The 23,139-nt window shown below is 44.7% G+C and overlaps 1 protein-coding gene across 2 annotated transcripts; it reads right to left on the bottom strand.

Annotated features, from left to right (window-relative positions):
- Nucleotides 1-373: 373 nt before the first annotated feature.
- GTF3C2 (general transcription factor IIIC subunit 2) lies at nucleotides 374-21,531 on the bottom strand. Of its 2 annotated transcripts, XM_022574204.2 has the most exons (19): nucleotides 21,215-21,530; nucleotides 13,370-13,640; nucleotides 12,885-13,206; nucleotides 12,005-12,290; nucleotides 10,090-10,184; nucleotides 9,206-9,283; nucleotides 8,961-9,059; nucleotides 7,641-7,868; nucleotides 7,355-7,466; nucleotides 7,041-7,149; nucleotides 5,713-5,738; nucleotides 5,399-5,528; nucleotides 3,275-3,419; nucleotides 3,003-3,164; nucleotides 2,732-2,819; nucleotides 1,962-2,090; nucleotides 1,515-1,667; nucleotides 1,257-1,364; nucleotides 374-944 (listed from the first exon to the last, which is right to left on the bottom strand). In XM_022574204.2, the coding sequence occupies exons 2-19, from the start codon at nucleotides 13,614-13,616 to the stop codon at nucleotides 726-728; spliced, it is 2,736 nt and encodes a 911-aa protein (XP_022429912.1). In that variant the 5' UTR covers nucleotides 13,617-13,640; nucleotides 21,215-21,530; the 3' UTR covers nucleotides 374-725. The 2 variants fall into 2 exon arrangements, with proteins under 2 accessions (XP_022429912.1, XP_089779468.1); XM_089923342.1 differs by lacking the exons at nucleotides 5,399-5,528; nucleotides 5,713-5,738 and having other exon boundaries at nucleotides 21,215-21,531.
- Between the last annotated feature and the right edge of the window lie 1,608 nt (nucleotides 21,532-23,139).

Raw genomic sequence — 23,139 nt, 5'->3', positions numbered from 1 at the left:
GATTTCCTAACGCCCATGGTAAAATTTATAGAGGTATACTGTGTGACTTGATATAAAGGAAGATTTTTAAAAAATGACTGTCTACGAGTGCTCCAGAAGGGTCAGATGACGAGTGATCGGGAATATTTCATAAGCAGGAGTAAGATCTGAGCCACTGTTCTGCTGGCAGGGTGTCTGTGGTGTGTTCCTCAGGTAAGTACTATAAGCAGCTTCAGTGCAATGAGTTACCATCGCCCCCTTGTGGCCTGTGTGTTGGGTGTGTTGCGTACTCTAAAGAGGAAGTTAGGAAGGCAGTAATACTGGATCCTGGCATATAGTCAGACAGGAGCCTTCATGCAGATACCCTTTCCAGTTCTCCAAACACCCACTCACATGTGGTCTCAAAAACACCCAGTACCTTTACTTAGTTTTACCCACTTCACAATATGCTCAATATGAGCAGTTTGACTCCCAAGCCTAGGTCAGGCCTGAGTGTTTCTCGTGAGTCATAGTTTTATGCTGAGGAGACTTGAGAGTTTGTGGAGGGAGAACCCCCTTGCCCGCGGGGGGCTGTGATGACAGAAGAAGTCTGTGGAAAGAGGGATCTAAGGAGTCCTGGGGAGGCAGGTCTAAAGGTCCAGGCCTGGCAGCATCACTGTCCAAGAAAGCCCCAGTTCCTATGGCTGTGTGCACGGGGCCAATTGTTCTCGGCAGACTTCATCCTGAGTGTTCTGTGGGGACCACGACTAGGGACCAGGCAGAAGGCGATGGCTGGTTGGAGGGAAGCCAGGCCCTTTAGTGGGGGAGGCCGGCTGGAACATAGCATTGAAGTGGGCTCGGCTTTCAAGCTGCATACGGTGGCCCAGTGGACAGGTGAGCGCACGGACAAAATGGATCCGAACTAGCCCTGACTGCCCCCCAGAGACCAGCCATCCATAGGAGTCCAGGTTTGGGCTGAATCGTACCTGTGAAGAGAACAGAAAACAAAAGAGATGCTCACAGTTGTTGCTTTAGGGTGAGTCTTAGCTCTAAGAGCAAAAAAAAAAAAAAAGCCACAAATCTGAAAGGATAGGAGGACCACGATGGGGTTAGAGGTAGGAATGAGAAGACGATGAATGAGGTATGTCTATCATGCTCTGGAGGATGAGAGTGCCGGAGCTGTTTCCCCCACCTTATCCGTCTCCATTACCTTTTCATCTCCCATTTCATTGCTCACAGGCCCAGAGTTGGGAGGAAATGAGATGAAGGATGGCGAAGATGAGAGATAAGGTTCCTACCTTATGAATAGCTTCCAGCTGCAGCCGGTCCAGGCAGAGCCGTGTTTGCCCCTCTCCCTCCTGCATGCGCAGCATTGGTTCTCTGTGGGGCAGACCGTGGAATGAACTCTGGGGAGGAGGGTGTAATAGGAGAGAGAAAGAGAGCAGCTTCTTAGTTTTGCATCTTTCTGCTGGAACTCCTTAGGATTCCCTACTATACAAGGACTCAAGTTTTTTACTTTTTCTAATGCCACACCCATTCTCCTGGCCTCAATTTACCAAATCTGTGTCTTGAAAGAGCAAGTAGTGATGGTTGACGGTTTCAGCGTAAGTTCGAGCCTTGGGAGGGTTGGGGGCCCCAGATGAAGCAGAAGAGTGGTCCTGACCTTCAGGACTGTCCTGATATGGCATCAGATCTGCTTTATATATAGGCTAGAAAGAAGAATGTTAGATTAGGTTCTATAATACTGAAGACTGAATAAAAGTAAAAGAGAAAATTGGTTTGGAGCAGGAAAGACTGTAAGTAGTATGTTTAAACATATGTTCAGATGCACGAGGGTAGGGGAGATTATGTACACCTCTATTCTAAGACTTCCAGGGAGAATATCAGGGCTGGGAGACCTAGTACTAATTTGTACCCTGCTGCTAATTGGTAGCACTAATTTGAGAGGTCATGTGGATTAGGACCCAACAGAGAGTGCTGCTATTAAATATTCATATACGTACGAATCTTCGATCTACAGGTCGTTTGACATTTATTGGGTTCAGTGCCATATCAGGCAATATAGCTGCAATAAGCTCCCCAGATATATCTCCTGCAGCTATTGTCCCGAGCCAGTCGGATCCTGAAAGACTCTAATAGGAAGAGAGAGATATTTTTCATTCATTCGTTCATTCACTCATATTTATTCAGTTCTGTGAACTGGTAACAACTTCACAGTCTGAGGGGGGAGAGACATATTCGCACAAATATAAGTTTATCATAACCCATATCCCTGAAGATACAATTACCACACACCTATCTTCTCCTTTTATCCAAAACTACTGCCTCTGGGACTTCCCCAGTGGTCCAGTGGTAAAGAATCCGCCTTCCAATGCAGGGGACGCAGGTTCGATCTCTGGTCAGGGAACTAAGATCCCACATGGCGCGGGGCAACTAAGCCAACGTGCGCCACAACTACTGAGCTCACGCGCCTCAACTAGAGCTCATGTGCCCTGGAGCCTGCGCACCACAACTAGAGAAGAGAAAACCCGCACGCCACAACTAGAGAGAAGCCCACGCGTCGCAACGAAAAAGATCCCGCGTGCCTCAGTGAAGATCCTGCGTTTCGCAACTAAGACCCTACGCGGCCAAAAATAATAAAACAAATTAAAAAATATTAAAACAAAACAAACAAACCAACCAAAAAACCCACTACTGCCTCTTTCTGACCACCACTAGGTGAGTAAAGGGAACGTTTTCCTGTGTAATGAAGGTTTGGAAGAGAGGGGCTCACCCAGACAGTGCCTTTTCGAGGAGCAGTGAAGTAGGCCTTGAAACCAAGGTAACCAGCATCAATATAATGAATTCCACAGAGTCCATAACTGTAAGAGAAAGAGAAAAGAAAACTTTCCTTTTTCTAAGGTTAGATTCATTTCTTCTCCCACAATTCAAACTCTCTCAGTGAAACAACCCTCAACCCTCCTCTCCTCACAACCATCTGGCACAGTGCACCCCAACCCTTAGGGCCTGTCCCCAGAGCTCCTCCTCTCTCCATCCTGCCGTACGAGGCATAGCAGTTGTCCTGAGCCACAGTGACACCATTGTAAGGGAGCAGCCAGGCCAGCTCTGTACTCAAGAAGCGCTTGATAGAGTTTATTGGTTCATAAGGTCGTCGAAGGTCCCAGAATTTGATTTTCCGGTCACTCCCTGCAGAGACTAGGAAATGACTGTGGAAAGATGGGAGAAGAGAGAGAGGATCAAATCTGAACAAGCCTGGAAGAGTCAGCCTGTCCCAGTCTTCACCTCCCACCTCCACAACTCTCCTCCTATTCTATACCTGTTAGCTTTGCACCATTGAAGGGTACGCACAGCCTGGTCATGGGCTAGGAAACACTGGAAGGGGTAGAGCTTCAAGGAGCCATCAGAGAGCCGTATCCGCTGCAGAGGCGAGTTCGTGGGAAGGTTCCAGAAAACCACCATGCCTGAGGTAGGGACAGAATGCGTAGGTATTAGAGCCAGGTTCTCCCTTCTTGTTCTAATTCCTTTCTCTGGCTCCTAGGGTCTATGTCTTCTACTCTCAGACCTGATGCATTATGAAAGGCTATAGAGATCATGATTAGCTAGTCAACATTCCCTCCACGGTTTAAAGACTCAACCTGATATTTTTAGTTCCAATTCTCATCAACATAAAAGTAATAGCTTAGTCTGAGATCTGCAGTTGAAAGATAGGTTGAATGAACCCAGTGTCCTCTACTCCCTACTAAATAAAAATAAAGGGATTTTTAAAAAAGCATAAACCTTCCAGGACAAGGGTTGGCAAACTACAGCCCATGGGCCAAATACAGCTTGCTGCCTATTTTGGTAAATAAGTTTGACTGGAACACAACCACACCCATTTGCTTACCTAAGGTCTGTGGCTGCTTTCACTTTATAATGGCAGAGTTGAGTAGTTCCAACAATGGCCAAACAACCCACAAGGCATAAAGTACTCACTATCTGAACCTTAAGAGAAATGTTTGCCAGCTCTGCTCTAAGGCAAAGAGAACAGGCAAGGAGCCAAAAGCAACAAAATGTAGAGGAATAGAAAACAAATGGACAAACAGCAACTAACTCAGCTGATCCAAAACAAGCTGACCCCTGACCAGGCTGGCAGAGGACGAAGTAATCAAAAGTATAACTTTGATAAAAGTGAAAGACAAACTAAAGAGCAATAAGAATTTAATAAACAAAAGTGGGGGGAACCGGGACTTCCCTGGTGGCGCAGTGGTTAAGAATCTGCCTGCCAACGCAGGGGACACGGGTTCGAGCCCTGGTCTGGGAAGATCCCACATGCCGCGGAGCAATGAAGCTCACGCGCCACAACTACTGAGCCTGTGCTCTAGAGCCCGTGAGCCACAACTACTGAGCCCACATGCCTAGAGCCCGTGCTCCACAATAAGAGAAGCCACCACAATGAGAAGCCCGCGCACCGCAGAAGAGTAGCCCCCGCTCGCCGCAACTAGAGAAAGCCCGCGCACAGCAACAAAGACCCAACGCAGCCAATAAATAAATTAATTAATTAATTAAAAAAAAAAAGTTGGGGGAAGCATGTGAAGCTAAAACCCCTTTTATACATAAACTCAGGAAATGTAGCATCTATGAGCCTTTTTGAAAAAACTTGACAGTGAATTACAGCTAAGCAATATAAGTAATTCAGCAATGGAGGTGGAGACCGAGATGAAAGGACTGGTGGAGACAGGCAATCATTTTCGATATAGAGTTAAGATTAAGTAACTCTGGGAATTAAGATAGCAAAACAGCACTGAGTATCACATACCTTGACAGTGTAAGAACAAGACCACCAAAAGAAACACAATTAGGAGATTGTGAGAAGGATGACAGGAAGCAGTGTACGAGTGCTAATTCCCTTATCACCCTAGCAGAAAGTCTGCTGGTGTGTCTAAAAGTGAAACTGTCATTTAAAAACAATAACAACCCAATAACGTCAATTACTTAATGTTATTTATAATTTTTTACCTTTTTCCTTTTTAATCTTAAAAGTATCTTTATGGAACTAATCTCTCTGTGGTGAAAGAACATTTATTGGGACCTTAGCTAATTTTTCAGTTTCACTTGCCTTTTCCTTCCATAAAGTATAATTAAACTTAATACCTTTTAATTTAAAATAGTATCTAGAGTATGATCCCATTTTTACAGAATTCTTTATCTCTCCATCTAATCTTTTTATCTTTACACATGCATAGAGAGCAGCATGAAATGATGTTTATCTACTCAATTATTTCTTTCTGAGTAGAAAAATTCTAGTGACTTTTTTTCTCTTCTTTGTATATTTTTACACTTCATGAAGAGTTACAAGTATATAATGGCGAACACTGAATCAAAAAGGAAACCACAACAGAAAAACAAGCATATATAAACGTTTCAAGAGCGGTAGCTCCTTATGCTCTGCTTTGCTTTTCACCATTATAATATCCAGCAGCCAGGTGGTGGTGGGGCCGGGTGGGTATCCAAGCCAGGCTAAGGCACTGACCACACTCAGAGGGGTCTGATGCTTGCATAGACCCCACCTGAAGGGTTGCCACACATTGGACCTGCAGGGACAGGAGAGACAAGGCTAGGGTTAGGGACAACTACTGTTTGGAACAAAGGCTCCAATCCTTGTTTAATCCAGCAGGAGGTGGGAGATTTTTCAGGTGGAAGGAGACTCGCTGTGGAGTCAGTAAGGGAGGCTCAAGAAGATGGAGCCTTGGCTAAGGTAGCAGGTCCCTCACTCACCTTATAGATGGCAGGCTTCACTGCATCTGTGAGGGAAGAAGAGCAGTAACTGACACTCTGCATCCAGAGGACTGAGGTCCTAATTAGGCCTTGCTCTTAGGCCAGCACCCCCGGCCCTTTCAACCATGCCCTTCCCTCACACTCTTCTCTCTCTACCATCAAATGTATGAACCTGCCTCTATCTGCCCCCCAGATTCTCCTTTCCTCCTGTTCTATATGAGTGCCCTTCCTCCTATCAGAATGGCTAACCCCTCCACTCGGCTCTCTTCTCATCCCCTCCTTTTCCAGAGCATGGCTCATTTGGTTACCCTCCCCTTCTCCTGCCCTGTCCACTTTCTCTCTCCCTATTGGGTCACTCTCATACTCACATGTAAACATGCACTCTTGTCTTCTATCTAAATCAAATGAACAAACCAAAACCTTCCTTTACCCATTATTCTTTTTTTTTTTTTTTGGCCGCGCCACGCAGCACGTGGGATCTCAGTTCCCTGACCAGGGACTGAACCCACGCCCCTGCACTGGAAGCACGGAGTCTTAACCACTGGACTACCAGGAAAGTACACCTTTACCCCTTTTTCACCTCCAGCCACCGCCCTCATTTATATGATCCCCTTCACAGCCAAACTTCTGAAAGAATTGTCTATACATTTCTGTCTTCACTTCCTCACCTCCCACTCCCTCCTCAGCCCACTCCTAACACCAGACCACCGAACACGGGATTTCTCAGGGTTCAAACCTAGGTGCCCTCTTCTTTAATTACTCAGTGCTGTTGAAAAACAAATAAATTCAACCAAATAGGAGCTGCATTTCCTGCCCCTTCCTCTTTGTGTTCACCTTCACAAAGGTGAATATAGAGGGAGAACTCTATATTCTCTCCCTTTCTTCACAACAAAGAGAGTGTGTTTACGTGTATGTGTGGTGGTGAGGGCAGGAGAGGTGGAGCACAGGATCTGGGGAGGAAGAGGAATATGGCGGGGGAGACAAGCCCCAGGCGCAAGCCTCAGCCTTCAGCAGCTCTTCACACAGCCAATTAACTGTGGTAGCAAGAGGGGGAAGACCTGAGAGCACAGGAGAGCAAGGAAGCGGGGGAGATAAAAGGTAATGTGCTGGAAGAGGGCAGTTACAAGACTGCAAAAGAGAGGACTGCGTGCAGGCTGCCAAAGAGAGAGGTCAAGAACAACACGTGTGAAGTCAGAATGGGAGGAGTGACTCGGTAAGGCTTTGTACTGGAGAGACTGGGCCTGGAGGAGTTTCAGGGGAGACAGACAGGCCCTGCTAAGCTGTGGCCACAACTCCAGCAGCCCCATTCTCCTTGCTGTGCTACTCACCTAGGGGCTGCTGAGCCAGCAGGGCCTCGGGATGGGGCAGACTGAACAGCAGCACCTTCCCATCTGAGCAGGCAAGAGCCAGGAGACCCAGCCGGGGCAAGAGAGGAGCCTAGAGGGTGAGACCAGATCTGCACTGAGGCTTGCTGCCTTCAGGCACCTCTCAGAAAACTTTTCAGGTTCTGGTCCCTGAAAATATGATATGGAGTTGCTGGAAAAACTCCACCCACCACTCTCTAACCTCCCTCCCTCCCAGAGCCAGCCCCTTGGTCCTGGCTCTGAGTCCTAGGGCCATCCCACAATCAACTGGGAGGTACCTTCCGAGGGGTGCCTGGAAGTTCCCACGCTCCACTGGGGCAGAACTTGAGGTCCCAGATGCAGCCGTGGTCACAAGCAATCCCATAGACAAAGTGGGCTCTGTTGCCAGGACTGAGGAGAGAAAGCATGTGGGGAGAATGGGTGGGAAGGAGGGGCCTGGAGCTGCCAGAGCCTGCGCTCCCCTTGTCTCAACCCAATCCGAGCCTTGCCCCCTTCCCCTGCCCAGCCCCATCCTTCTCTCCTCCTCAACCACCCTCCAATGGCAGTGTCCCAGCCCCACCTCACCAGCTTTCTTGCTGCAAGGTCCCAAGGTCCCAGAGCTGGAGCAGCCCAGGGCCCGAATAAAGCTGGCTCAGTGGGTGTGTCTCATTCATGTCAGGGCTGGAGAAAAGAGCCACATACTGCGAGGCTGCTGCCCCCTCTGGCACTGGGCACCAGTCCAGAGCCCAGAGCGGTCCCCCCGTAAAGAAAGACACATCCCAGCGCTCTGGGTGTGCTGTGATAGAGCTAAATCTAGAGAAAAGTCAAAGATGGGATGAAAAAAGGAGTTAATAAAAGGTAGTAAGGACTTCAGTAGATGAATGGATAAATAAACTGTAATACACCCAGACAATGGAATATTATTTCACACTAAAAAGAAATGAGCCATCAAGCCATGAAAAGACATGGAGGAACCTTAAATGCACATTACTAAGTGAAAGAAGCCCACCTGAAAAGGCTACATACTGTGTGATTCCAACTGTAAGATATTCTGGAAAAGGTAAAACTAGGGAGATAGTAAAATGATCAGTGATAGCAGATGTGGGGGAGGTGGAGGATGAATAGGCAGAACTGACTATCTTTAGGGCAGTGAAAATACTCTGTGTGATACCACACTGATGGATACATGTCATGATACATTTGTCCAAGCCCACACAATGTACAACACTAAGAGTGCACCCAAAAGTAAACTATGGACTTTGAGCTATTATGATGTGTCAGTGTAGGTTCATCAACTGTAACAAATGTGCCACTCTGGTGAGGGATGTTGATAATGGGGGAGGCTGTGCATGTGGGGGGCAGGGAGTATATGGGAAAAACCCTCTCAATTTTGCTGTGAACCTAAAACTGCTCTTAAAAAAGAAAAAAAAAAAAAAAGTAATGCGAACAGAATGGGAGCTCCACCTGGAGCTCCTGTGAACTGACTTAAGCAAGCACCAGAACACCAGTCACAGTCTACAAGTGAAACCAGTCCTGGCCACCATCTGTATCTTCCTCCTTTCCTTCCCAAAGTCTGTCTAGTCCTAGGCTTACCTTCAAAGATGACAGGTTGTGCATTCTGGTTTACTACAGTGTTCTCTCTAGGGCCAGTCTGTCTAGGTCTATCGGAGTAGATGTGACCTTGAAAACTGGTTTTACCCTAAACCTCCCTAGGCTCCCTCAGTCTGGCCAGCAGCGATAAGCACTGCACATTCGAGGGGGCTGACCAGATCTAGCCAGCACTCCTACCCTTGGGACCAATTGGACCAGCATTAAGGGAAGAACAGGGCCAATCTATCATCCCTTTCAACATCCATTTTTCATTTTCCTGTCTCCCAGAATCAGAAAAAGAGGTGCAATCATCACCTGTTTATTCGGTAGAGTGTGCCATCTTCAGGAAGTCCTTCACGTTGTACAGAAAACAGTGGCGACTTCTCCTCCTGGGGCAGGTAGTGAGCTGCCTCACTGGGGGAGGGCAAAGGGAATAACCTAAGTTTGGAAGAGTTTCATCCATCCTGGGATTCCCATTATAAATCTAGAGTCCTCCGTTACCCTTCTGTCTCCAGTGGTGTCACCCCCTCCTAGATTTCAAAGATGTTTCTTCAACTTACAGTTCAGATAACAATTGCCACTTCCAGGCTAAAGGAATCCATTCCGCAAACTCCCAGTATGAATGCTTCTGTTCTCGGCTGGAGAAACAGAACCATCATGAATGAAGGAAGAGAGAAATTCTAGAGCAGCGCTGCCCAACAGAAGCAGCGCTGCCCAACAGCAGCAGCTCCCAGTGATGGGAGCGATCTATTATCTGTGCTGTGTAACACGCTAGCCGCCAGCTGCAAGTAGATACTGGGCACTTGAAATGTGCCTAGTGCAACTGAGAAACTGGACTTTCAATTATATGTAGTTAATTGAAAATGAAATTTAAATGGCTTCATGCAGCTAGTAGCTACCATATTGGACAGCACAGCTCAAGGGCTCTCGCCTTGGACTTCCTTCGTGGCGCAGTGGTTAAGAATCCACCTGCCAATGCAGGGGACATGGGTTCGATCCCTGGCCCGGGAAGATCTCACATGCCGCAAAGCAACAAAGCCCATGTGCCACAACTACTGAGCCTAGGCTCTAGAGCCCGCGAGCCCCAACTAATGAGCCTGCATGCCCCAACTACTGAAGCCCATGTGCCTAGAGCCCGTGCTCCACAACAAGAGGAGCCACCGCAAGAGAAGCCTGCGGACCGCAACGAAGAGTAGCCCCCGCTCGCCACAACTAGAGAAAGCCCACACAGCAACGAAGACCCAATGCAACCAAAAAATAAAATTAAATTAAATTAAAAAAAAAAAGAGCTCTTGCCTTTGGAGCAGTGCCTTTTAGTTATGAATGTCTTCACAGTGTTCTACCCTGCAAGTGCCTTCCGCCCTTCCCACAGCCCCACTGCTAGATAGTCCTTTGCACTCCTCCACCACCCTTTCATCCTCAGCCCCCGTTCCCCAAGTCTCACAGGTCCTTGGTGAGATGAAGGCACTTCCAAACAGGAGCCATGATGTGATTTGGTAAACCATTGGGAGCCACTCCCCGGCAGTGTGGCTTCTGCTTCTGAGGATCAAATTGAAGAAAGTGTAAGGGAGAGAATCTTATAAGCTGGAGAAAGTCCCCAGGAGACCACTTTCCCAACTTTTACTTTTCTTGGCATTACCTCCTCTCCAACCTTTTACCTATCAGCATCTTAAAAGATTTGTATCTCAACCATTACAATGACTTCTTCATCTTCTGCTCTTATTCCTCCATCAAAACCGCAAAACCTGCTCTGTTTTCTGTTCATCTTCCTTGGCATGTCTCCATGGCACCTGATTCAGAGGACTCCTTTTGCTTCTTGAAACTCCTGCCCTATGGGGTAGTCTCTCCTTATTCCTCCCATGTCTCTCCTTATTCCTCCCACGTCTCCTTCGCAGGCTCTCCCTCCTCTGATCCATTTGGTCAGTGACGGTATTTCCCAGAGTCCCTCTGTCTCCTCAGCCCTCAATACACGTACTCCTGGTAATTTCATCCTATGTCTCATGGCTTTGACCACCATTTTAATGCCCGATTACCAAGTCTGCATCTTAGTAAATGTAAACGTTACTCAGTCTCAACTTTTCTACAAATTCTAGACTCAGTGTGGTGCTGAGCCATATTAGAGCCTGAGGCAAAAGGGAAAATCAATTATACGGTTTCTATCTTTATTTAAATTTTTGATATTTTCTTCACCACAGATTTGTTGCATTAATTTTGATTTTTAAAATGTTGCATCGAGATACTTATCTTGATTACTGGGGGTTTTGGTGCTCCCTTAAATGTTGCATCTGGGAGAGGTAAGGCACTGGTCCCATATATCTGACTGGCAAAGAGACGTCTCCAGAAGGATGGCCCTTGATCTACCAGCACCTCCAACTCGACATGTCAGAAAGTAAACTCATCACCTCGCCTGCCCACCTTCCCCCGTCCTGAGTCCCCCACTCTTTCTGTGTGCCCAGGTTCAGTGTATGAGAGCACCATCAAAGCTGGAAACTCTTACTCCTTCAATTCCCAACTGCTATTAATTCTCTTATGTATCTCTTTTATCTGCCTCCCCGTCTTCTCTTCCTTCACTGCTTAATTTAGGCCCTTACTAACTCTGGAGAACTAGAGAACTGAAGCTGTCTTCTTTATTGTCAACTGCAAATTAATCTATTTTCCTAACTGATCATGTTATTTTTCTACCTAAAAACCTCTGTTGTATAGAGTTTCTGTTTGGGATGACAAAAGTTTTGGAAATGGATAGTGGTGATGGTTACACTACATTGTGAATGCACTGAATGCCAATGAATTATACATTTTAAAATGATAAATTTTGTTTTATCTACTTTACCATAATTAAACACACACACACACACACCCTTTGTTGGCTCCTATCAGTTTTAGTCCTTTCATCTTCTCTAGTTTAATCTTCCCCACCACTTTACCCCAGGCCCTATGCTGCAGCCACAACCAATTTCTGGGAAAACCATCCTCTCTGGCAAACTTCTATTCCTTTCAAGACCTAGCTCAAGTATCATTTCCCCATGAAGTCCAAGCAGTTAATCATCCTTCCTCTATACGCCTAAAGCAGATTGTTCACTCCTGATGCAGCACTTATTACACTGTGAGCTTTGTAAAGCAAGACCTTGTCTTATTCATGCTTGTGTTTCCTAGCATAGAGTAGATGCTCAACATATGAACGAATAATCTTGTTTAGTTACACCCGCAGCCCCTACAATCTCAACTGTGTTTGAAGTTGCTCTTTTTTCCTTTTACCTGTTTTGGCCATCCTAGTTACTAGGCCAAAGCTTCCCTTCTAGGCGTCCTGCTGACCCCCTAATAATCCTGCTATCCCCATTCACTCTGTCTATTCAGGTTACCCCTGAAGTGGATGCTCGTGCGGTGCTTCGGGGCACTGTAGGCTCGGGGTCAGACGAGCTCTCGCTTGGGGCCTCACTTTCTTCTCCATCTTCAGCCTCAACCTGGAGAACGAAGTCTTCGTCCCGTGCGGTGTCATCCTCTTCTTCTCCATAATGACAGGCTGCCTGCTGCTGGCTCTTCTTGGGTTTGGTGGGGCTGCTCACCTTGGGGCTCTCAGGACAGGACACTGGAGCAGGCAGGGCTGTTGAGAGCTCTTCAGCCAGTTCCTGAAGATACAGAAGTGCCCTGTAGGATAGGGCAGAGTCAGAGCAACACTCACAGACACTTAACCGAGAGCCCACTGTGCCCGACACTTGGCTGATTCTTATCTCACTAGATCCTCCCAGTGACCATGTGAAGTGGCTATTAATTTCCCTTCCCCTTTGATAGATGTAGAAACAGAAATCCAGGAAAGTTAAGTGACTTGGCCGAGATGACTCAGATCACATATGTGGAATCTGAACCCAGTTCTTCTGACTCCAAGTCCAAAGCACTTTTCACTCTACCACAGTCAAAGATCATTGAGGGCAAAGGGAAAGAATGGAAGGGCACATATATACTGACACATATTGGGCAGTAAAATTGCAATGAAGACTTGGAGGACATTGTGAAAAATGCGATAGGATATGAGGTACAGAAAGGAACCTCCCAGATAGACAAATTTAGCCACAGATAAAATTGCTGTGTTAAGAGCTAGAAGATTGCTCAAGTCCCCAGAACCCAGACACCACCCCTGCTTACCTGACACCTCATCACAGTCCACTCATCTCTCCAGCATCTGCCCCACCCTCATCCCTTCACCCAGCCCCCCTCCACCAAGCTGTGCCCCGAAATCCTTACACTTGGGCAGCCCTTCGGCGGGGTCGTTCCCCAGGAGGGGTCTCAAAGTCCTCAGGGGGCCTCTTTGGATGTGGAGACTCTGGCTGATCTAGGCCTTTTGACAACTTCAGCAGTAGCAGATCTGCCTTGGACTTTCGACCTCGTTTCTTAGGCATGGGGGTGGACAGAGGGTTGGACTGATCTAAGAGACCAGGAACCCGAGGGGCTGATGGAGAATTAGGCTGCTGGGGCCTTTTGGGGCCTTTCCGTGTCCTACCACCTCTCTTCGGGCCAGGCTTTGAGGCCCTAGGCTTTGGGACCTTTGACATCTCTGAAGAAAGATCTGTAGAGAAGAATATGGGTCTGTGAGATGGGACCAGAGCTCAAGCCTCTTTGGAACAGATTACACCATACCCAAGTCTGTAAGGTCCTATGAGCTCAACCTGCTCTCGTTCATCTTAAGCTGAGCATGGGGAGATAAAAAGCTGAAAGGTCAAGGGACATACCTTGCTGTTCCAGTCTGGAGAGGGTTTCCTGTTCTGGAGGGAGCCTCCTCTCATCAAGAGAATCCTCAAATCCAGGCAAAGGGGTAGATAATGATGTCTCTATGGAAGCCTCCACACTGGTTGTTTCTGAAGAGGCCTTGACATCAAGCTGTTTTAGCACCTCTTGTCCAGGAGAGTCTACCACAGTCATGTTCCCCACGGGGCCGGCCTCCTCCAGAGCAACACAGCCGACCCCGTAGGGATCCATCAGCACCCCCTAAAATGGCTGCGCCTGCATATAAGAGACATACAAGTGAGTAGAAGGTAAAAGCTATTTGCACTGGCTCAGATTTTTCTACTTTCCTGTCTTTCTCTTCTCACAATCATTTCTCCAACCTCCCCCCACCTTCCCCACCAACCAGAAACCCAAGCTCTCTGATCATTCATTCATTCAGCAATAATTACTAAGCATATTCTATATGTCAGGCACCATTCTAGGAACTGGTAACATGACAATAAACAAGACAGACAAGGTCCCTGACCTCACGGAACTCACATGTTAGTGGAGCTGACAATAAACAAACAAGCAATAATAAAGCTACCATTTATTAAATGCTTACTATGTGCCAAGTATTGTACTAAGTGCTTTATTTAGATCATTTAAAGTGAGTGAACAATTATTTAACTCCTCTCCCTGAAACCCAATGAAATGAATCATCCCCTCCCCCTCAAAAAAAAAAAAAGAGAGCGAGAGAAAATCACCTGTTATGAATGTAGGAAAGGGCCGCAAGTTTCTAGAATAGACTATAAGGAATAGCTGCCAGATGCTATACAGTTTACATCAAATTGAAGGAGGACAGGATGACTAGAGCTGACATCCATCTTTGTGAATATTAGTCAAGGTACAGATTTATTTAAGAACAAGTAATTCTCTAGTGTCCTGCTAGCAATCTTTCAGCTGGATGGGGGAGGTGGTAGCCTATGAGACAATTAAGGAACATCCTACTACATTAAGAGACCATTTCCACACTGAAGAATAGACTAAAAAATGGTCATGAATCTTCATTTTCTTCAAACCCAGGAAACCAGCTGTGCAACCATGGACCAAAGTAAACTGACAGAGATAAACAACACACTGACTACCAAACCAAAAACCTGAGCAACACAGAACTCTGCAAGGGCCCAGTTTCTGGCCAGAATAACCTACTTGTCTGTAACAAAAGGGAAGAAATAGCTCAGATCCCAGGAGGAACCCCTCCATAGGTCTATATATGTCTTAAGGATAAAGAACTCATCAGCCTCAGTGGAAAAGTGTGCTAATACATATACCACAAGAAATATCATACAAATTAAAGTTTCCAACTTTCTCTCTTGAGGAAGCTACAGTCTATCATTATAAACTATAACAATAGCCAACTCTTTAATTCAGGTGCTAAGGATACATTATAACATCATATGCTAGGGATATAGTATAACACTATCAAGGTAAATAGAGGTCAGTGAGAATCCACCTACATTGTTCTCTGGTAAACAGCAAACCCTGAGAGAACTACTCCATTCAAAATTAGTAATAAGCAAAAAGGATCCAATGGGACCTATGCATAGTTACTATGGAAAGAATATAAAGGACACAAATGAAAAAGGTGAAAAGTACCCTTTCAAAGAAAGTCTCCAGAAAACAAGAAATTTTCCAACAAAAGCTTCTATTCTTTCAAAAAAGCCAAAGGGACTGTGGAATCCAAGATTTAAGAGACCGAAGAAGAAATAAAACAATGGCAAGGCAAAAAAAAAATGAGCTGGCAGTCATAAGGAAAGAAACTGAGTAAAAGAATAAAATCAAAGAAATGAAAACCAGAGAAGCAAAATGCTGAAACTATACATACTACTGAAAAGACAATCAGTGATATGAAAGACATGTTTGAAAAAAACCACACAGGTTGTAAAGAGATAAAAGTGATTAGTGAGAAGATGATATGGATGAAAAGAGAAAGTGGAAAGCCAACATATGAATAATTGATGTTCCTGAAGAAGAGAGAAGAAAAATGGGAACAGAAAAAAAACATGTTCAAAGACCTAACAAAAGAAAATTTCCTGAAATGAAAACTAGAAATGTGTACTTTCCTAACATAAAGGAAGATCTCAGTCTATAGATCAAAAGGGCTTATGGTGCAAAAGGAAGACAAAAATCAATAAATACTCATTAAGACCAAGAAATACAAGTGAAGATACTAAATTTCTCCTACAAAGAGAGGAAAAAAAAAAAAAATCAGGTCAGCCTCAGAGTTCTCAGAAACATTTGACGCCAGAAGATAAAGAAACATGAAAAGGATCAGGAGAATTCTTTACTTAACTGTCATTCATGTAAAGGTAATGGGATGACATTCTAAATATGCAAGTTTCTAAAAAAATACACTTGAAGACCTAATTTAGCCAATGAAAGATAAGTCAATATAAAGAACTTGCTAATGGAGAAGTTGTGTTATTAAAAGGCTGGCAGTAAGGATTTAACCCAGTGACACATCATTAACTGTGGTAACTACAGGTATAAAACAGATTATAAATTAAAAATTTCAATGTCCCACAATGTAAAAATACCAATATTCTGATTGTAGTAGATTGGGGCAAAAGAAGAAGTTCTTAATTTTGCTTCTAAGGCTGACAAATTGAAAAATATAGATTTACTAATACCATTTTTTTTGGGGGGGTTGCACCGTGTGGCTTACGGGATCTCAGTTCCTGGACAAGGGATTGAACCCTAGCCACTGCAGTGAAAACCTGGAATCCTAACAACTAGGCCACCAGGGAACTCCCTACTAATACCATTTAGATGTTTAATAGAACTAAAAACAGTATACTATATTGCTTCCAAAATACCCAATAGGGCTAAGAAACGGAATTTTTTAAAAGACCACATAATAAAAGATCATTAAAAATAATGGAAGCACACACACACACAAAGAGAAAAGAAAAAAAAACAACACAAGGGTGACAGAAACAAGATAAATAAAAGGGATTTATTACAGGGTATTAAATGGTTCACATCAGTGGTTCTCAAAGGGTGGTCCCAAAACTGGCACACCACTTGGAAGTCAGTTAAGTGCAAACTTCCAGTCCTACCCCAGACCTACTGAATCAGAAACTCTGGGATGGGGCCAGCACTTCATGTTACAGCAAGACTTTCAGGTGATTCTGCTGCATACTCAAGTTTGAAAACCACCTGCATAGAGGATCACTGGAAGGGTTGGGGAAAAAACGTTTAGGAACAAGTATTGTCAAACTGAGAAGCTGTTTACAGCTGCTGGTTCAAGAACCACATGGCTTCTCCTCTGCCATGGTGGGGAGCCAGAAGCTGGATCAAGAAGCCCCTGCCATAGCTGACAGCTCCATAAATAAGCTGCTTCTGCAATAATCAGAAAGTGACCAACTGAGGAAGACTCTTCTCTGGCTCCCAGATCCAGAGCCGTATCACTGCCACTAACTGCAACAGCAAAATGCATGCCTTCTGGCCTGCCTCCTCTCTAAACTCAAGTCCAAATTTGAGTTCCTCAAGAGCACGTTTGATTGGCAAGGCCTAAATCATATTCAGAATCTTGGATGGAAAAATTCCAGGAAATGAAATTTCTAGCTTTCCAGGCTCTCAGATGGAGGGTGCTCATTCTCTCACATCCCACTTACCCCAGGGTAGAAAGTAGGATCAGTATTTTCTCAATTCCTCTCCAGTGTCAATTCTTGACCAATAGTCCTCCCCATCTTGTAAAAACCTTGTTCCTTCCAAGCTCGTAAAGTTCAGCTAAATCACTGCTAGTCACTCCACTGTCACACCTGAACCTTGTCAGCATATAAAACCTTTCAACCTCTAAAATCACTAAGACACCCAATATCTGATCACAACCTCCCATCATTACAGCTAGATTGCTCAACTACTATCACTATATCTATTCTTTAACCACATTAATTAATCCACTGATCTCTCCAATTTCTCCCTATGTCAGCCACAAACCATCTAGTTTAGACTTCTTTATTTTAATCAGACTCCTGTTGATATTACAAACTTCCTTTCTTTTTGTCTTTTTGTTCCACAGGCCCGGCAAAATTCAAGCCTGGATGAACCAATCACCCATCTTCTCCATGGGAGCATGTAAGCTAGTTGAGCACTAGCGTTCTAGTTGAGCACTAGTTGAGCACACGTTCTCTCTAATCAGCTCCCATACCCTCTCTCCTCCAACGTCTGATACCCTAGTCCTCAGCAGATAACTTAGCCTCAGATTTCTTAAACGATCAAAAACCATACTTCAATTTCTTGTCAGATAACCTAACACTCCCTGCCTCTGAGCCCCTCATCCACTTTCCAAAGCCAAACTTTCCACTTGTGTTCTAGCCCCATGCCCCCTCCTGCCCCACCGAAAGAAAATGAAGATGTTTATCCTTTTCCTTTCCACTGGCTCCTTCTAAACAGAATTTAACGGGAATTCCCTAGTGGTACAGTGGTTAGGGCTCTGCGCTTCCACTGCAGGGGACACGGGTTCAATCCGTAGTGGAGGAACTAAGAACCCGCATGCTGTATGGTGCGCCACCCCCCACCCCCGCCAAAATAAATAAAATATGTGCCTCCCCAAAATAAATAAATAATATAAAATTTTAAAAATAAACATTTATTTTTTAATTTTCATCTTAACACAAATACAACTATCCTTCAACCCAGTTCTCCAACTAATATCCTCCTGCCCCTCACAGCCAAACTTTAAGAGCTGTCTGCCCTTGATGTTTTAATCACCCTGCTGCATCCTAACTAGGAGATTGCCCTCAACTCATCACTGAAGCTAAAGTGATCAATAACTGTTGTGTCAATTAGTCCAATACTCTTCTCAGTCTCGTTTAACTTGACCTCTCAGCAGCACCAAGGCTCCTTACCACTTGTTTCTTGAAACATTCTCTTTTCTTGAGAAGCAATTCAAGTCCAGTAACCTTCCAGATGTTTACAAAATTTCCTGTCTTTTACAGGTGTCTTACACGTTTGGTAGCTTTTTTGCTTGTTTGCAAACTCACCACTTTTGTCTCTCCAAAGTATTCAGTTTAGTTTGCTTTCTTTTCTTTTTGAGAATTGTTTTTATAAAATCTTTAGTTGATACAAAATACTTATAAATAAGTGTAGAATATAAAGAACAACAATAAAACACCTGTATATCTGCCATGTTTCAACTTACTTTTAATAGAAACAGTAACTCTTACATACTCAAATTTCCTTAAAATTTAAATATATGTCACAATTATATAAACATAGTGACAAATCAACTTATATTAAAAATGTTCGAACCAATACAATGACTCTTGGCAAGCATTCAGTTCAACTACTTAGAGTGACCGGGCCTATAGGAAAAAAATCTACAGGCTTCGAGAATTCAGTGTGCCATGGGCATCAGTAAAGTATGCTTTATGCGGGAAATGGAGAATGTCAGTTAACAGAGGGAGCTAGTTAAATGGAATCAGTTAAGAGAATTTCTACATGTCTTAAAGATTTTTCCGTATCATTTTTCCACATACATCTTTTTCATTCTTCTTAGTTACTATATGGTGTTCCATAGGATTATAGTTTATTTGGGTATTTCCCATTTAATGGACAATTGGATTATAATACTATTACAAATAATACTGCAGTGAATATTCTAGTATAGATCTCTTCATTAATGAGAAATTATTTTTCTAGAATAATCATCTGAAGTGGAATTACTGTACTGGGTTAAAGGGTATACACATTCCAAAATTTAATAGATACTGCCAAACAGGTCACCAAGGTGAAAAGCAATTTATACTCTTACTAACTGTAAAAATGGGTATACCCATTTTACCACCCCTTGTCAATCTTTGATTTTTGCCAGTCTGATGGGTGAAAGAATTCTTCCCTACTGTATTTATTTGCATTGTCCTGGTAATAATTGAGATTAGCAACTTCTTTTTATATGTTGGACATCTGTCTTTTATGAATTGCCGATACACAGAATTTGTCCATATTTCTATAAGACAAATTGATCATTCCTTATTTATCTGTGCAGTTATTTATGTTGCAAATATTTTCTCTCTGTATCTACCTTTTAAAAAAACTTTGCTTATGCTTCTTGCTAAACTGAAGTTAAATTTTATGAGTTAAATTTCTCAGTCTTCTCCTTTATGGCTTCTGTTTGTGTCTTTTTTTTTTGGCCATGTTGCATGATGCGGGGATCTTAGTTCCCTGACCAGGGATCGAACCCGTACCCCCTGCCGTGGAAGTGCAGAGTCCTAACCACTGGACCACCAGGGAATTCCCCTGTTTGTGTCTTAAAAAGGCATTTCCTACCCCACTGATATATCAGAATATAAGATATCTTCTTTTATTTTCTTCTAATAATTTTTCTAGTTTTGGATTTTACATGTAGCTCTTTAGCCCGTCTGGAATTTTCTTATCATAAGAGATACGGGTATTTACTTATTCCATATCTATCTTCCTTAAAAGTTTCATGAGATAGGGCTCTTGTCTATCTGACTCACTATTGTATCTAGAACCTGGTACGTGGTAAGCACAATAATTAACCTTTGTTGATTGAACAACTAACTTCTCAAGGTACAAAAATCTCTGTAAGGATTCACTTCTCATAGAAGGCATGGCATTGGTGGTTAATTTCCATTTTTGACTACACAATGCAAATCCTGGGCACAAGTAAAGGATGTTTAGTAAATGTGTACCAGAGTTTATAAAATTTTGCATCGGCACCCCAACTTTTCTGGTTCCCATGCTGCTCCAAGGCTGCCAGCCTGATCTCCCCAGATGTGGAAAATGATTAGATAACACTGCTCCTCAAGTATGGAGTTACTTTACACACACTGTTTGGTCTAATACATTGTCTCCCAAAGTGTTCCTATGGTACAACTGGTGGTATGCAAGATGATTTCTGAGATACAAAAATGAACGATTTTATTTGACTAATTGTGTTTTTATTTTAACTTGTATATATAAAAAGAAAACTATAACTAGTCCATGAAACCCATGGTTTCATCTACATTGTTTAGATCAAGACTAAACACTTAAATCTTAAAATTAAATCAATTTAAAGAAAATTACTAAGAAAACAATACTACAGTTGATAAGAAGGGGTGGCCAAAAGAGACGAAGGCACAGGAATGACAGATTTGTGTAACAATATGCCCCTGGGGCTATAAGCCTTGGCCATACCCTGCACCCCTCTAACAAAGTGAGTTACCACGGGTGAAGCTGAAGTCACCACCTCTGCCTTCCCCAACAGAAAGCCAAGTTGCTGCGGGATAAAAGGACTAGATTGGGAAACATAACTGGCCCCTGGCTGCGCCAATGAGGTTGCAGCGCGCGGGGCACAACCCCCAGGGTTAGAAGAGCCTCACCGAGGAAGAGGCTGGAACACAGCAGAATGAAAAGACCGACCCGCTACCTCTCTAGGGGTGACCGCCTGCCCTTTCTCAGTCCTGGGCGTCGGGTAGCTTTCACCACTAGCCTGTTCGGGAAGCGAGCCCTGAGTTTCGTAAGGCTGAGGACTACGGTAGGTTCGCAGAGTCCGAGGGTTGCAATGTAGGCAGCGCCGCGGCCGGGACACAGGACGAGGTGTTACAGACACCGCGTGGGGAAAGAAGGCGAGACCCGAGGAGAGCAGAGATGGGGGATGCACGGTTGCCACCGTGGGTTAGGGAGGTGGGGACCACGACGGTTTCCGGAGGAGTTCAGGGGCTGGAGGTCGCGATGCTGTGCAGAGGCGGAAAAGCGGAGCCGGAGTTGGTTCCCAATATCTTAGTGCTACCGAAAAAGAAGTGGGGTGGGGGGGTAGTAATCGTGGGGCCCCGCACATCCCGCTGTGGTACACTCACCCTCACCAAAGTCCTTCCGGAAGTCCAAGTTCGAAGATGGCGCCGCCTGTCTGGTCGCCGTTTTATGACGCAACCTGGTAGCTACTCTTCATTGACGACCCCCCTCCCCCCCGTGTACAAGGTAAACACGTGGGCTTGGTTGGGAGTTTGTGCCCCAGGACGTTTTCTATTAGACTATGTATCCCATAATGCAGTGCGGCGAGCGTCCCCGAGCCCTGTCGCAGCGGGCGCAGCTCCCGGGCCTTGGCGGCGCAGGGGACGCCGCTGCACAGCCTTATGGGAATTGCAGTGTCCCGAAGGGAGCTGACGCCTGCGCGGTGATAGTCGTCGCGCCCCCGCCGGTTCCCACGCGGCTTCTACTCGAGCCTCGACAGTGCGAGTACCCAGGCCTGAGTGTCGCTCCCGAGCGCGGAATCCTGGCTTTCTGTCGACACTACCGGCCTGTGGCGGGCAGGGCCGGGCTGACTTGAGAATATTGACCTGCAGCCCCGCCGTCGAGCCGGAGACTGGGAGACAAAGGAATCCTTGCCTCGGGGGACGACTCCGGCTTCCCCCTCAGGGCAGCCCCCAGCAGATCCAGCCACTAGTGAAGTCAAGGATGGACCCAAGACGGAAACACAGTGAAAGGGAAGAGCAGTAGAAAAGCCTGGCATGGGGACGCTCTACTCAAGTGATCCTCGGGCTTGGACCCTCCCCTTGGTCGTAGGCCTTGCCCCACTCCCTCCCTGGGAAGTAGGATGCTGCTGGAGAAAGAATGTAACAAACTTCCGCCCTTTCCTGAGGCATTTAAAGCTGTGTAAATCTCACAGGTCTCCACACACCGAATAGTGGAGTTCAGGATGTATAAACAAACAGGAAAGGGTGGGGTAAACCAATCTTTCTCTTCCCAGATAATCTCATCCATTAAATTACCGTGGTTACACAAAACATTTAAGAAAAGCATGGGAGAAGCTAGCTAAGATTTAAAATCTAGAGCAAGGGGGGCTCCCGTCCCATTTGCCCTAAGTGGCCTAAAGACAGCTAAGGCTGCGCTGTGGCTTAGGACTGACTCCTTTCTGAGAGTGCAAAATCGGGTGCAGTCGAGGCTGCAGTTCCTCTAATACGGGGTATCTACAATGCTTGTCCGATGAACAGCTCTCAACTTGACAACTTCAAGCATTTATTTTTCTATTAAAATTTTTTTTCAAGCATTTATTTCTGTAATGAACAAATCTCTGACTCTTCTCCATTCCTGTTGCCTCAGATTAGACTATCTTTGACTTCCCCTAAAGCAAAATCTTTTTTATACTAATAATTGTATTTATTTTGGGGATAAGACATTGACATGGCTGAAAATTCAAATGATACATAGGATATAAAGTGAAGAGTACCTTTCACCTGTCTCCAGCCTCCCAGACCACATCCACCCAGGCAGTTTTCTTGTTACAGGTCCAAGATACTTTCTGTATTTATACACATGCAAATACATATATATCTCCCCCCCCACACACACACACCTTTTTTTTTTAAACTTTTGGCCACGCTGCGCATGTGGGATCTAGTTCCCCAGCCAAGGAATCTTTCCCCTTTTTAATTCAAACAGCAACTACACACACTGTCCTGCACCTTACTTCTTTTGAGTGTACCTTGGAGACTATTCCATTTCTCTATATAAAAACCTTCCTTATTCTTTGTTATGATTGCTTAGTATGTAATTATATGAATGTAGTAATAATTAGCCCTTATTATGAATGGATATCCAGGTGGTTTCCAGTCTTTTGCTATTATAAACAATGCTGCTATAAATAACTCTGTATCTAAGCTACTTCAAATGTGCAACTATATGGCTAGCATTAAGTTCCTAGAAGCAGAATTGCTGGACCAAAGTTTAGGTGCATTTGTGATTTTGATTGATAGGCAGTATCTTTTTAATTGATCTGGTTCTC

Source organism: Delphinapterus leucas, chromosome 13 (assembly GCF_059928025.1).
Source record: "Delphinapterus leucas isolate spDelLeu-1000000601 "Yukka" chromosome 13, BTC_Dleu_Yukka2, whole genome shotgun sequence".
Taxonomy (NCBI): domain Eukaryota; kingdom Metazoa; phylum Chordata; class Mammalia; order Artiodactyla; family Monodontidae; genus Delphinapterus; species Delphinapterus leucas.
The sequence above is the reverse complement of the archived record's forward strand: the minus strand, read 5'-3'. Positions and strand labels throughout refer to the sequence as shown.

Bases quoted from the DNA above. Each gene is read 5' to 3' on its own strand.
- GTF3C2 (XM_022574204.2), bottom strand. From the start codon at position 13,616: ATGGATCCCTACGGGGTCGGCTGTGTTGCTCTGGAGGAGGCCGGCCCC. The intron at 12,291-12,884 runs GTAAGGATTTCG...CCTATCCTACAG, and splicing joins CGCCGAAGGGCTGCCCAAGT to GGCACTTCTGTATCTTCAGG. The intron at 10,185-12,004 runs GTAACCTGAATA...TTTGATCCTCAG, and splicing joins CACGAGCATCCACTTCAGGG to AAGCAGAAGCCACACTGCCG.